The sequence below is a fragment of the Trypanosoma conorhini genome (assembly GCF_003719485.1).
Source record: "Trypanosoma conorhini strain 025E chromosome Unknown Tco_14.4_contig_00013, whole genome shotgun sequence".
Taxonomy (NCBI): Eukaryota; Euglenozoa; class Kinetoplastea; order Trypanosomatida; family Trypanosomatidae; genus Trypanosoma; species Trypanosoma conorhini.
Genome location: NW_021704099.1, coordinates 64,394 through 78,287, shown reverse-complemented (window position 1 = coordinate 78,287; position 13,894 = coordinate 64,394). Strand labels below are relative to the sequence as shown.

The 13,894-nt window shown below is 49.1% G+C and overlaps 4 protein-coding genes across 4 annotated transcripts, besides 5 other annotated features; 2 read left to right on the top strand and 2 right to left on the bottom strand.

Annotated features, from left to right (window-relative positions):
* Window positions 1-942: 942 nt before the first annotated feature.
* Window positions 943-979: a microsatellite.
* A 167-nt stretch (window positions 980-1,146) lies between these two features.
* Window positions 1,147-4,068, bottom strand: Tco025E_00583 (uncharacterized protein; the record flags this gene model as incomplete). The annotated part of the gene is made up of 1 exon (XM_029367523.1): window positions 1,147-4,068. The coding sequence occupies one exon, from the start codon at window positions 4,066-4,068 to the stop codon at window positions 1,147-1,149; it is 2,922 nt and encodes a 973-aa protein (XP_029232415.1).
* Window positions 4,069-5,476: 1,408 nt separating this feature from the next.
* Window positions 5,477-5,507: a microsatellite.
* Window positions 5,508-5,671: 164 nt separating this feature from the next.
* Tco025E_00582 (uncharacterized protein) lies at window positions 5,672-10,048 on the bottom strand (the record flags this gene model as incomplete). The annotated part of the gene is made up of 1 exon (XM_029367522.1): window positions 5,672-10,048. One exon carries the CDS (start codon window positions 10,046-10,048, stop codon window positions 5,672-5,674), a length of 4,377 nt encoding a protein of 1,458 aa, XP_029232414.1.
* A 3-nt stretch (window positions 10,049-10,051) lies between these two features.
* Window positions 10,052-10,092: a microsatellite.
* A 257-nt stretch (window positions 10,093-10,349) lies between these two features.
* Window positions 10,350-10,383: a microsatellite.
* A 1,010-nt stretch (window positions 10,384-11,393) lies between these two features.
* On the top strand, window positions 11,394-12,122 carry Tco025E_00581 (uncharacterized protein; the record flags this gene model as incomplete). The annotated part of the gene is made up of 1 exon (XM_029367521.1): window positions 11,394-12,122. One exon carries the CDS (start codon window positions 11,394-11,396, stop codon window positions 12,120-12,122), a length of 729 nt encoding a protein of 242 aa, XP_029232413.1.
* Window positions 12,123-12,237: 115 nt separating this feature from the next.
* Window positions 12,238-12,273: a microsatellite.
* A 58-nt stretch (window positions 12,274-12,331) lies between these two features.
* Window positions 12,332-13,669, top strand: Tco025E_00580 (putative amino acid transporter PAT4; the record flags this gene model as incomplete). The annotated part of the gene is made up of 1 exon (XM_029367520.1): window positions 12,332-13,669. The coding sequence occupies one exon, from the start codon at window positions 12,332-12,334 to the stop codon at window positions 13,667-13,669; it is 1,338 nt and encodes a 445-aa protein (XP_029232412.1).
* Between the last annotated feature and the right edge of the window lie 225 nt (window positions 13,670-13,894).

The following is a 13,894-nucleotide window of genomic DNA, read 5'->3' as shown; positions in this document are numbered from 1 at the left end:
CCCTCCAAAAGATTCACCAGAGAGAGTCACTGTACGTGGCAGCTGCATGTGTGGCGAGCTCCATCTCTTCCTCGCTGCCAACGAGGGAAATTCACTGCTAGTGGCCAGGGCACAGCGCAGCCAATGGGGGGACGGGGCGAGGAGCAAAAATAAACCTTCTGGAACAGTTGCGGGTGGAGCTGAACTGCCAACACGTACCCCTTTTTCCTCCTCATAACGCACTGCGGCGCCGTGTACCGCCCAGTATACCTGCAGGGCACCATCATCCCCGCCCCCACGATGTTGGTGCGGCAGCGCAGTCGCCACACTCGCCGTCTCGCATCGAGACAGTTGGCAACTGTATCCGAGGGGATTCTCCCGTAGCGTGTGGGTGTCACGATGGTGCCGATGCGGCGTTTGTTGGCCTCTAGCGGTGTTACTGGTAGCTGCTGGCAGTCGGGTTCCTGTGGAAAGAAAAAGAGAGGGGGAAAGAAGGAAAAAAGCGAAAATGGCACCCAAACGGGAAAACAAAGCTCTCATCCCCTGGCAATGCACACCCGCTTCCCCTAGTTTGGGTGTTCTCTCAAAAGAAACTATAAAACATGTGTCAACTTCTGCTTGCATTCTCTTCATTTCTCTCTCACTCTCACTCACTCCCGGACACGCGGGCACGCAAACTCCCCGCAGCACGTGCACTCGTAACTTTGGTGAAGGACAGCCTGCGACTCTCTTGTAATACAGACTTCAAGCAGCAAACAGCAGGCGCGATGAAATCAACGCATCTACAGCAGCACCAACAAACCAGAAATGGCGCGTCCAATCACGCCAGCCGGAGCCAATAATGCGTGGGTGGCCGCTTGGGAAGTCACGGTCTGCGATGCGGTGGGGAGGCGGGGGCCACAGAGTCAGCGAGGGCAGCTGCAATGCAACAAATACTCTTTCTCCCCAGCCTCCCGCATGCGGAACAACAACAACAAACAAAGAAGCAAAAAAAAAAAAAGCCGTGTGACCAGGGGGGACAGGGAATGGGTAATAAAACACGGCAAGGAAAGAGTGAGAGAGAGTATTTGCCCTTCAACTTCAACTACGTTGTATATCTTCTTCTTTTTTTTTTCTTCTCCGTCCCAACCCGCTTCAAAGCACACGCAACGGAATCCTCACCCCCTGTCAGTGGCAAATGTGTCCCCATAAGGCGCTAGAAAGCAGCTTCATTGTTTGCTCTATTAACACCGCATCCTCCTCCTCCTCCAGCAGCTTATTGACGGCGCCTCGCTCACTCGTCCCACGATAGAGCGCGGCACTCTCGATGGAACCCGACACACCAGCTGTGAACTCCACAGCAACAAAGCACCTTCGATCCATCCGACGGGCTGACAAGGTCAACGCAATGGTGTTGTCAATAACTTTACCGTGCGTCCCATAAACATTTCCTCCAGACTCCTCCAGAAAGAGGTGAAGGGTGTAGTTGGGCTCGCACGCTGCCGAAATGGCACCGCTTTGTCTCGTCAGTATCGATTTCCAGTCAGACTGAAGCTGTAGAAAGGGTTTAGATACATTGGCAAGACGATACTTCCTCCAATGTGCTTGCAGCGTCCGTAGATCCTCTCTAGAGGGTCCTTGCTCGGAACTATCAGTGCTATCATCGGCGTCACTGTCATTGTCTGCGTCCAGGGGTGTGCGTATTTTATCCCACGCAAATTCAAGTCGCTGCTGGAGCATACTGTCGAGAAGCAGCTGTAGCAACTGGCGCTTGGCAGCGAGCGCAAGTTTGGGAAGGTCGCCGTTGGCACAACGATCGCACACGGTGACGTCACGGACGGTGCAAAGCAAGACAAACAGGCGTGAGGTTGCCCAGACCATCACCCCACAGTAGTGGTACCTTTCCTGGGTGGATTCCCTCAGCAGCACCTCGCCCTGTTTTGGGATCAGCTGCCGCATACCGTTGCTGTCGGGGCCCACAGAGAAGGTTTTTGCCACAATTTTCTGCGCCCTCCGCACGCAGGACTCCTCGACATCAAAGGCAGCCACAATGCTGAGACTTTCACGCGGCGGATGCGGGTACTGTCTAACGAGATTTTCAAGGGCATCCGACGTCGGCATTTGACCAAACAGGAGTGACGCATACATCTGCACGTAGCGCAGCATACGATTCACCGTCAAGTCGTACAGAACACTGCTGAAAGTGAGGCTACGCCTAAATCTGACGGCGGAGAGAGCAGCCATGCTGGCAGACATAGACTCCCCGCTGACCATGAACACGTCAAGCGCAAAATAAACGACTTGAAAGCCAATCTCCAAGATAAACAGTCCCCCTTTTCTCAGCGAGGCGGATGCGGCAAGATCGCCGTCGCCGCGCTCCGTGGTGCGCGTGTCTTCCATGGGAACCAGCACGTAGTACAAATGAGGCACAAAACATATCTCATTTCCGTCGGGAGTCACAACCTTGCCGTAGCGGCAACGAAAGCGATGCAGTAGCGTCGCATCGGACGACACAATGGAGTTGCTGGCGTCCAGGTCAATGACGCGTGCCCGCGGAAAGACGCGTAGAAGATACTGCACGTACGACTGCAGAGTTGCGTCAACCGACAAGCGGTACTCGGAACCAAGTTTGCCTCTCCGGGGCAAGGAGGGATCAAGAATGTCGTCCGAGAGGCACCACGGCGAACGGCGAGGCAGGGTAAAGTCCTGTACGCGGGCTCCAAATATCTGTTTGCTGCGGCCCTGGAGAAGTACAACTAGTTTGGCCAACGGTATCCCGCTCTCCATCGGTGGCAAACCCAAGAGAGACTCAGCGGCTTGCAGCGACTCTATGATGCCCGAACGCGCGTGTTGTGACTCCACAAGAATGTGGGCTGTCTGTACGTGTCTGCGAAAGTCGCATGCGATAAGTGCATCATCGGGAATACGGTTTGAGTTCGCTAAACGACGGCCACTTGGTTTATTCCACATCGTAAGCAAGCCATCCTTTACCAATTCCTGCATAATTCGCTTGCATTCCTTCACGGAATACTGGGGGCATTCGTCATACAGCACGTGAACCGCATCCTCTTCAACAAAGGCTCCATTCACAATAAGTCCGCGGTTAAACAGTCCTTCCACAACAATCGTCAAAGCATCGGCACCGCACGAGCTTTGAAGTGGAAAGCGTACATGATTAATGCGTCTTCGGTAGGTTTCATCGTGAATGCATAACCGCCTTCCCCCAGTCACATTGCTGTCGTCACCACAGCAAAAGTGTGCCAACGCTGGCTCCGTGAGGTAAGATGCAAGCGCAAATCCCATTCTCTGCACCATAATGTCATGTAGCAGGTCAGACTGCTGCTCCGCCTTTGCGATCACGTGCCCCATTAAGCGCAGCACAATATCGGAGTCGCGTAGATTAAAAAGAGCGGCTGTCACACCGTTCGTCAAAGAAACGCGCGCCACCACGCGTGGTTCCGTTGGCATCCCCACTTCCATATTGTGCTCCTTTAATAAGGGGCTCTGCGTCAGTACTGTCGCCTGGCTCAGAGGGAGGTGTGGGTTGGGTTCATGCATGGCGCGAGTTGCCTGTACTGCCTGCTCCTCACTTTTTTCGCCACGCATCGTAATCTGGTAGCCACAAGTGAGGTAAACCTCGATCTGCTCCGCCTGGGGTTCCGCCTGCAGCTGCTCAATCCACCGCCACGGGAAACCAGCTATGTGCAGGGGCGGGGCATTGGGTCGCTTGAGGAAGCAAACCGGTGAAAAAGGCTGAAAAACCCCCACAAGCCGCTCAATAAGAAACGGAAACACGGCGTGACTAACGCGCGTCAAGGAAAATTTCCCAAAGCGAAGTGTGGACGACTCCGTCGAGGCAGTGCCTGAAGCACATGTAATCAACTCCTCTGCAGCGGAAACGACCTGGGAAGAGGAAAAGGTGCAAAAGCGCTTCGAGAGGGCGAAAAATCGCCAATGCGACACCGCGGCTTCGAGAATGTGCTCAATCTGCTTAAGATACGTCGTCTCCGATTCACCTATCGTGTACCGCTCGTCCGGCATTTTTGTCAGAAAGCGGTCCACCACCAGTCGTGACCCGTCAGCCACATAAAGTGTGCAGGAGACAAGCATGTCTGTCACACCCTCAATCACCTTCACAAAGCGTAGCACAGATGCTGGCGCGGAAGGTGTGGTTGTAGGCGTCTCCGCCTCTCCAGGGCAATCAAGATGAAAAGTAAGTGCTTCTCCGCCGCCTTCACCTAACTTTTTTTCCGCTTCCTCAAAAAGTCCATAATATTCCGCAAAGTTACTGATTGCGGCGTTTCCGCCGCCCTCAACGTCAAAGTACTTGAATTTGTTCTCCTTGAGGCCTAAAACGACCAAAGCAAAGGCGAGCTGGACATCCGTTGGCTGCAAGGGCACCCCTCCACCAGCTTCTACCAAGTCTACAATAACAGGCTCACGACGGCGACACTGCAGGAAAATAAGATCCACCGTGGAGATAAACTTGTGTTGCACATAGTTCAGATGTCCTTGAAGCTCTTGTACGGCCAAAAAAAAGCAGAAATCCTGTAGCTTGCGGAGGGGACGTTGCACAAGCGCATTTTTGGTGGAGCTGAACAACTGCACCACCAGCAGAGGACAGCGGTCGGCAGGGGAAAGCGCAGGTGAGGGCACAGTCAGCGATGGGAGATGTGCAGTGTCCTTCACAAACACAAGCCGAATAAAGTGAAACACGTCCGCCTGAACATCATCAGCCACCACAAAACACTGCTCCCTGTTGTAAATATTGAGTAGCTCGAGCCTGGCGGAATTACTACTGATGCGAGACAGTATCCTTTTACATTGATGCTGTAATTTATAGTAGATGGGCAGTTTTAGAACCGTCGAGCCCCGACAGTTAAACACAGCCGACAGAGACGCTGCAGATTCACGATTCCCCCTGGCAAGTGTAGGTGGAGAGGCGAACTGGTCGCCCCAGTTACGCGGTATCAATTCATTATTTGCGTTTTGCGTATCCCGCAACTGCTTTAAAAGCTGCAACTGACTGACCTCCCTCACCTTCGCCTCGATCAGGCTACGAAGTCCTTTGCAGAGACGTCGACAGACGCCTGGATCGCCATCATGTTCGTTAAACAAAAGGCGCACCCGCTGAGCACCGTCACTTGCGTCGGTGGTCACGTGAATAAATATCCATCGTGAGGCAAAGTATTTCCTATTGGGCACCAGCAGAAAACTTGAGGAGGTGGCCTGAACAACACAGACCAGGTCATCCGCTAGGCAACGCTTAAAGACATGGGAAAGGGCCAATGCAGGGTTCACCGCGGCACTAGACGAGCACTGCTGCGTGAACTCCAATGTAAATGAATCCGCCTCAAAACAAGGAACACTAAGTAGGGCGGGTGCCACTGCACAAGCCAAGAGTTCCGCAAGACCACGAATATGAGAAACATTATTCAAAATATCTTGTGATTCGTGTGCCAAGAGAGAGAAATACGCTGCCTCTCGGTCCAAATTATCCTCATCGTCATTAGCATCCTTGTTGCTGCTGCTGCTGTTGTTGTTGTTGTCCTTATTATTACTTATACCTTCCGAGTCGGTTAGAGAAGCAGCCGACTCGATGGTTGTTGGTTCACTTTGAATGAGAGAACGTAGTGTCGCGAAGGGTGCGGAATGTAAGCACTCCGTCAAGCAGTGGTACGCCACACTCCTAGCGAGGTCCGCTGCCAGGACATCAAAAAAAACGTCGCACCGTCGTCGGTAGCTCGGCAAATGGCAAGGCCTGTCTAGAGAGTAAGTTTAACTCCTTTACAGATGATTCCTTGGCAAAAAAAAGTGGTGGTGACTTCGCCTCGGTCAACGGGATTTCCTGCCGATCGTGCAAAAGTTCTCTAAAGATGCGTTGTATCACCTCCGCGGGTGGATTGTACGTGTCACGCGAGAGATCCACGAGTTGCTTGGGGGCAGTCTTTACAAAAAAACGCATCAGAAGCCGCCTCTGGGAGGCATGCTGCAACTTATTTGAAGCAATAGGCGACCAGCAAAGCGCGTGCGCATCCCCCAGTTCATCTGGTCCATGCTCAGGTGAGAAGATACAAACGCAATCCACGTCCCTCCCGTCCTCCGAGACAAGAAAGAGTGCGATCCTCATGAGAAATGGAAGTACCGCAGGATTCTGATGAAGAGCGTCGGCTGACGGCGTTGCCGTCAGGGCATTTTGCGCTGCAAGATCCCCAGTAAGCCCTTCTTCGTAATTCTGATTTCTCTCGTACATGGGGAGAAAAACTGCAGGATGTGTCGGTAAGGGTCGAAGACACATAGAACGCACCATTGACGTGATCAACGAACGCAGCCCCTCGTGAAGAGAGACCTCACCGCCGCGATCTTTCCATTTACTCTCCTGAACGAAAAGAAGATATGAAATATCCACCTCCTTACAGTAGTCCTGAAACGTCGAAAACGTCCTCAGAACGTCTTGCGCAACAACAGTTTTGTTAACCGCGTTGCGCTCCATACCGTCGCACTGCTGCTCAAGAAGTCTCCAGGCTTGATAAAGCGAGCAAAAGGAGGTGAGCAACTTGGTCAAAGCATTCAGCAGTACATAAGTAGAACGGTCGGGTAAACGCGTCTCATTCACCTCTTCAACCTCACCTGACTTACCATAAAGTCGCATAACACCCTTGAAAAGAGCCGTGGTGTCTAACGAGATAGCATGGACATTAATCCCTTTTGCTCGCTTCAACGTCGTAGTATGGCATACACGAGGCATTAGAAGAAAAGCCAAATAATTGCACTCCAGCAGCATCAATACGGAGGCAAAGAACTGTTTCGGTCCTTGGAAGCTTTCATCCAAATTGTCTAAGCCACAGAGTTTTTGTCGCAGACTTTCAGAAAGAGCAGACGCATCAACTGTTGCGGATCGGTCCCCTAGCGAGGAAACAAACAGGGCCACCGCCTCTCGAAGGTCGTCGTCGCCTCTTTCCCCAAGTGATGGGAGGGAGCGTAGCGTAATAGTGTAAGCATGCCTAGCTGACAGGAAAGGAAGCAGTGACTCGAGCCTTGGAACAAGTTGAATGAATCCCCGACCCAACTCTTTAGCAGGCAGCGGACTATCAACTGCTGATGCCAACGATGCCGAAGAAAACACCTTAAACGTATGAAGTACTGTAGCAACCTGAATATCTTCTGAAATATCCGCAGTAAGTTCATGTTGGTACAACGACGAAAGAGCAACTTCAAAAGGGCGTATGAACCTGTAAATAATCAGCTGCGCCGAAAGTTCACTGTCGCCACTCTCTGAGGGTGCTGCAATAACGTCAAATATTTCCACCACATGATCCTCACCACACACTCGTGTGGAATACAGTATCGCCTCGCGAGGCTCCATGCAATGTAATAATCGAAACCCACTGCGAACACGGCGCGTAACAAAGGTATTAAAAGAGGGTACAGCAAATGTCCTCCACATTTCAGCAGTTCCAATCATCCAGTAAAAGGCAATAGCGTCAGAGAGCAGGGATGGACTTACCAAATACGGTGTCAGGAAGCAACGAAAAGTCAGTTGTCGAACAGTCCGTATTTCATCCTCAGGTGACAACTTCTTTGAGGAATTAAAATGCAAAGCTTTACGGGACGTCAACCCGTTCGGGGCAACCCTGCGGCGACATGGTGGTGGTTCAATGTAACTGGAGATTAGATCCAGTCGACGCGGTGAAACAGTACAAAAGGTGAGCTGAAGAGCCCGCGCGTTCGTTTCGTCGATCACAGCCTCCACCGCAAGGGTAAAAGTTGTCTTACCAATTGCAGTATTTGGAGTAGATAAAACACCCGCCTTCACATCGGCGATGATATCTGCCAGCGCTTGTAACTCTTCGCCAACACTCGTTAAAAAAAAACTCAAACGACACTCAAACGCTGCGGCCAAAAAACCCTCGTGGCCATTGGCAAACGCATTTTCTAGCAGAAACAGCTGAACAGCATAAGAAGTGGATCCTTCATTAGTTACAAAGGACAAAAACGCGTCACTTGCATCTTGGAATAAAGGGTTATGCTTCTTTTGTAAAGTGGCCGCAAGGACTCGGCGAGCCAATACTGAAACCGAGGGCATAGTGCCCCATGAGCCCCCTCTACAGGGGTCTAAACAGTGCAAGAGACCATCCTCCCAGAAAAAGAAGAACCCAATTGAACGGACACTGCAGTGTGCCGACCACCCATCAGAAACTCCTTCAGAGAAAGAAAGTTCCTGCATGTCCTTCACAAGGAGCCGGCGTATTTGGCGTGACGCAAAAAGACACTGGAGAGCCACCTGCTCTGCATGCATCCAACGACGTAATTGAGAGCGCAAGATTACAAGGTACATCAACCAACCTGTTTTATTTTCCGCAGGTGTGGGTATAGCAGCCCTGTCATCACCCCTTAACTTCACAAAGTATTCCACAAGCTCCTTTGAGCCTTGGACCAAAACACGGCGATATACCACCGGATAACTAACCTCCATATCGTACGAAATGAAAAGTTTTCCACGTCGAAGATTACACTGGAGACGAGCATAAAGATGGGCAATATGCGGAGTTTCTTTGTTATGATTCATTACAACGCTCCATCCTTCGTTGATTCGGGCTTCCGCAACACAACGAAGAGCAGTCGTAACATCACCCTCACGAAGCAGAGTAAAATCTTCAAGAACCTTGTCAGAGTTGTACAGGACACAAGAATCACTGGATCGGTCAGCACACGTCGTTAAAATATTCGGCGAAACATGATCCACGCATAAAGGAAATTTAGTATCCAGTTGCACAAATAGCTGCTGCGCCAAGCAACGTGGACCCCCGAAACGACGGCACCAGTCAATATTAAGCTTTGGAGCCGCGAGTGAGAGCCACTGATCAAAATGAACTCCGAAGCCTCCCACGGCCGACAAAAACTGTGATAGAGAATTTGTACTTAAATCAAGGAACGGATTTGTCTCATTCAGGAACAAAAGAGATATGATGATATTTTTTCTCCGTACAGAGCTTTCCAGTAATGAAAAACTATTATGTGATCCACCTTTATCGGCATTACTAAGGAGCACGAGACTTGTGCAATGTAGCGATCGCTCTGGAATCAAACGTATCAGGTGTTCCATGGAGGCAAACAAACTCCGCTCAGGCCAAACATCCAGTAGCCGCGAGCAGCATGCCTCTTCGTAGGCCCTCAGTTGTTGTTCTAACCGAGAGAGAAAAGTTTCGTCGCGCAGCACCAACTCAGCGTTACAACGTGTCATGAGGGGAATCAAGAGAGAACGATTCAGTGTGTCATTGGGGAAATCACCATCAAAGATAGGAAATGGTATAGCACCCACCGGAAACAGGTATGGACGACGTCCTTCCATGTCTGTCCCCCGTCCCATTTCAGTTGAGGAAAGAGTCGGAGAAATAGAAGGCAGGGCATTGACCTCCAATCTAGGTGAATTTATAAGGACAATAGAAACATCAATTTGTGGTTTCCACACTTGCCGAAGAATGCTATTACGCTCCGGCTCCTCCACATGCATGTCAACCCAACGTCGTATTTCTTTTTCTTCCTGTTCACGTGTATGCAGTGTTTTTTTCACCACATCAAGTAGAGCTTGTACGGCATCTGGGACATGATCAACTAATACCTTTCCATTCCTTGAAACCCCAAAGGTTGAAACCCCAAAATCAATAGCAATCAATAAATGGTAGTGCTGATATAGCACTTCCACAGGCCAACGCCAGACACTTGTTCCAGAGTAGATGTTATCCCATGGTTCGTCATCGAGACTCGGAGTATCCTCTACAGGTGCACTATGTGTTTTCGGAGAAAACACAGGTATACATGATGCCTCAGGAGAGCTGTACAGCGAGCCTGTAAATTGTTCGTTAAACGTTGCCGCTGTATTAGGCGTCACAGGTACGGTGACCAAACGTCGAAGCTCCTCAGTACAGCGAATGAGGTAACAATGGTCTTTTAGCTGAATTGGCTTTCGTAAACCCATTGGGTCTTTCTGTCCAATAGGGTGTTTAAGAGCATACAAAACCTTATCCACGGGACGGAACTCCTCTGCGCTTTCAAAAAGCAAGTACGGATTTACTGGAGAGGAATCCATTCAATGTAGATAAATAGATAACTAAATCTATATATACATATATAACGAAGACGCCACGACAGAGATGATGTGGAGAGAAAAAAAAAGCACAGATGCGCAGGTAACCGACCCCAAACCCAGAAGTGTCAAAAAAAAAACACCAAACGCGTGACTTTAGAATAGCCTCGCGGGAAGACAACCTTAAAGGCCCCGCGGGGGGTGGGGGAGGCAAACCACGCGGCGGCCGGCGGGAGTCGCGAACCCCTCCCGCGCGGAGTGGCGCGGCCGCGAGGCGGTACATGCAAGCCCCGGGCGCCTTTTACGCGCGGGCGCGCTGCGCGGCGCGCCGGGCGAGGTGGGCCCCTTTTTATTCGAAGAAAAAAAAGAAACTGAGGGGTCACGGGTGGGGCGGGCCCCCGCGACCAAGGCGTGCCTGGGGCGCTTCCTCCCTGCCTTTTTGGCTGGCCCCGGCGCCGATCCTGGTTTGTTTTTCTTCTTCAGCTGTTCGGCGACCTTTTTTTCCAAGGGTGGTGCTTGCGCCAGGCCCCTCCTGTGTGGTATCTGGGTGGCCTCTCCGGTTCTCTGTTTTTTTTCTTTTTTGTATGGAGCGAATTCGCCTTAAAGGAAGTTTCTTTTTTTTGCACATGGTTTTTTTGTATTTAATTGCTTCTTCTCTTTCCTTGCAAAGTTCAGAATCATTACTTCATTAAAGTTTTTTTTTTGATGAGGTGATTACGACAACTGCTGAGCACCGGTAAGACGGGTGCGGTGTAAAGTGCATTGTTCATCCAGCTTACTCGTGGAAAATTTTGGGTTTATCCGAACATCGGCTGTCTGGACTATTACCATTACATTATTTGGTGTAATTAATTCCCCAATCTACTTGCTTCTTTCCCCTCCATGGCGATCTCACCTAGGTTTGCCTCCTGAGGGTTACTTATTTATTTTTACTATCCTCAAAATTTGCGCCTATTTCGCCAGAGGCCAGGAAAACAAATTCCTCAATAACCTCTTTGTGTGTGTGTGTGTATTGCCCACGCATAGTGCTGGAAATTATGGTCCCAAATTCAGCCTATCCCCAGTTTTTTTTTTTGCATCTTGCCCTGATTCCCTATTATTTTCGGGGTTATCTTTTTTTTTCGCAGTTTTTTTTTACCGAATTTTGTCAGTTGTTGTTTTTCGGGTTTCTATTATTATTCCTACTATGTGACAATTGTTTTGAATTTCAGCATGATTTTTCTCTTCCCAGTGAATGCGAGGCAGATGGAATTGTATTTTGACTTCTTTTTATGGAAGTGTGCTATTGCAACTGTTCCTTTGAAATGCTATACACCTTTTTTTTTCATTGCTTCTTAAAGCTAGAGGTATGAAGGCGGGAGATCAATGCATCTTTCGGTACTATGAGATCCTTCCACTGGATCTTGAGCCGGAGTACAAAATGGGATACATATGTGACATGTGCTCCAAGGACTTTTTGAAGACGCCTTTTTTTCACTGTGCACAAAGTGGGCGCGATTTGTGCATGGGATGTGGTGAGAAATTGTTACTGAGTCCGTTTTCATCGCTACTCAGCAAGATAATAGTTCCGAATTTTATTTGGAAAGACTCAAAGAAAGAGATTATCGTTGTTCTTTGTTATCAAATACAATTTGAATATTTTGGTTGTCATTTTTCAGATGGTTCTAACCTTCTGATTGCTTGTGAGGATGGTCACCCCAGCTTTTACATTGAACTTGGTGTTAGTGTTGAAAAGTCTATATATTTGTCTAAAGTTGAATTGTTAAAGCGGTTTCCGTGGGCCAAAAATGCTTTGAAAATGCGGGAAAATGGATGTGTTTGTTTTCATCAAATGACACCGACTCCCGATCGTTCCCGCCCCTGTTTTATCAATTCTTTTCGTCAGGATGGTTTGTTTATAGAATTTCGCTTTTCTGATGGCTTTTCAGAGATATTGCATTCTGGGGAAGGTGTTCTTCTGGTCGTCAAAGGATCGTGTGTTATTTCCTGCTTAGTGATGAATTCACCATTGCGGTGGGGGAAATCATTGCCAAAGGCCGCTACCTCTGTATTGGAGTGGTTTCAGAATGGCGACTGAGAAGTGAGGTGGATCATCATATATAGATACTAACTATCCCATTGGGAACTGGGACATCCTGCTCGTGTCCAGTGTTTTTTTTTTGTGATTTAAGTATAACTCATATACGTATATCTGTTGTCTGTTGGTTGTTGTTGTTGTTGTTGTTGTTTTGCTTTTTATCCCCAGCAGAGTTCAGGGGTAGAAATACAGCTCATTTATTATCGAAAATGCTAAGAAAGGACGGTGAAGAGTTAGTGGATGAATACTCTTTGCCCCTTATACCAAGCGATGTTGTTCTTGGAATAGATACGCGGCAGTCTTGCTTCAAGCGTGTTCTTGTAAATTTAGGCGATCTGGTACCTTATGGGGGCTTTCTATCAGCGACATTTACTCTATCTAGTGCTACGCTAGGGGCTGGCGTCATTACTTTGCCATCCGCCTTTAACTTTAGCGGTATAATACCCTCTTTTTTGCTTTTACTAATTGTGACACTGGCTACAATCTATGCTGTCCGACTACTAGTTGAAACACGTGAATTAACACGTCTAGGCTCATATGAGGCCATGGCAAGGACTTTGTTTGGCCCTGGATGGGATTATTTGAGTGCAGGATTAATGTGGTTATTTACGTTTGGCACATGTGTTGCCTATATTATATCGATTGGAGATATTCTCGATTCTGCATTTATGGATGACTCCATACCGTCGTACCTCCGATCGCAAGGCGGAAAGAGATTGATAACCGTTCTAATATGGTTTCTGGGAATGTTTACTACATCTTTGCCTAGGAGCATCAATTCATTGCGTTACGCATCGATAGTAGCGATACTTTCTCTATTATTTTTCATTGCGTGTGTCGTTGTCCACGCCCTACAAAACGGTTTTAGAAATGGTAAAATACGAAAAGACATCCACTTTTGGAGAACGGGCAATATCGCCATTGAGGGGCTTTCCCTGTTTATGTTTGCATACCTCTGCCAGGTAAACTCTCTAGAAATATATGAGGAAATAATAGATCCCACAGTTAAAAAGATGACCACATATACTGCATCAGGTATGTTTTTTTGCTTCATTGCTTATTCAATCACCGGTTTCTTTGGTTACGCCGATTTTGGTCCAGAAATAAAGGATTCAATTATAAAACACTATGACATTGATCACAACCTCTTACTCGCTATTTCACTTACTGGTATTGGTTTTCAGCTCTGTGTCGGATTCGCGCTGTGTATGCAGCCCGCTCGTGAGTCCTTCTATTACGCTCTTGGATGGGATATAGCGACAATACCAACTTACAGGCATGTTCTATTCTGTGGAACACAATCTTTAGCCGCGCTTACGCTCGGACTATTAATCCCATCGGTAAACATCGTCTTTGGGCTGCTGGGCAGCCTCTGCGGCGGCATTCTTGGCTTCTGCCTGCCGGCACTGTACCGTATGTACTGTGGGAACTGGAGCGTGGCGACAGTGGGGATCGTGAACTACGTTTGCACCTACCTCCTCCTCATTGCTGGTGTGGTGGCGGTTGTCTTCGGCACAGGGGCTTCTGTGTACGGCGTGGTTGTGTAGTGTGTCGCCGCGGTGCGAGCCCAAATAAGCAGGTGGTCGCCTTTGCTGCAGCCCCCTGCCTGTTTGAGGTGTGAGGTGCCCGCTTACGGCGACGCGAAGCCCTGGGCGCCCAAACCCGCCCTTCTCTGCGGAAAAGCAGTCTAGCACTCTCTGTTTAAATTAGGACCAATAGCATTGTTTTTTCTTCTTCTGTTATTCCGTGCCACTCGTTGCAGGTGAATACCC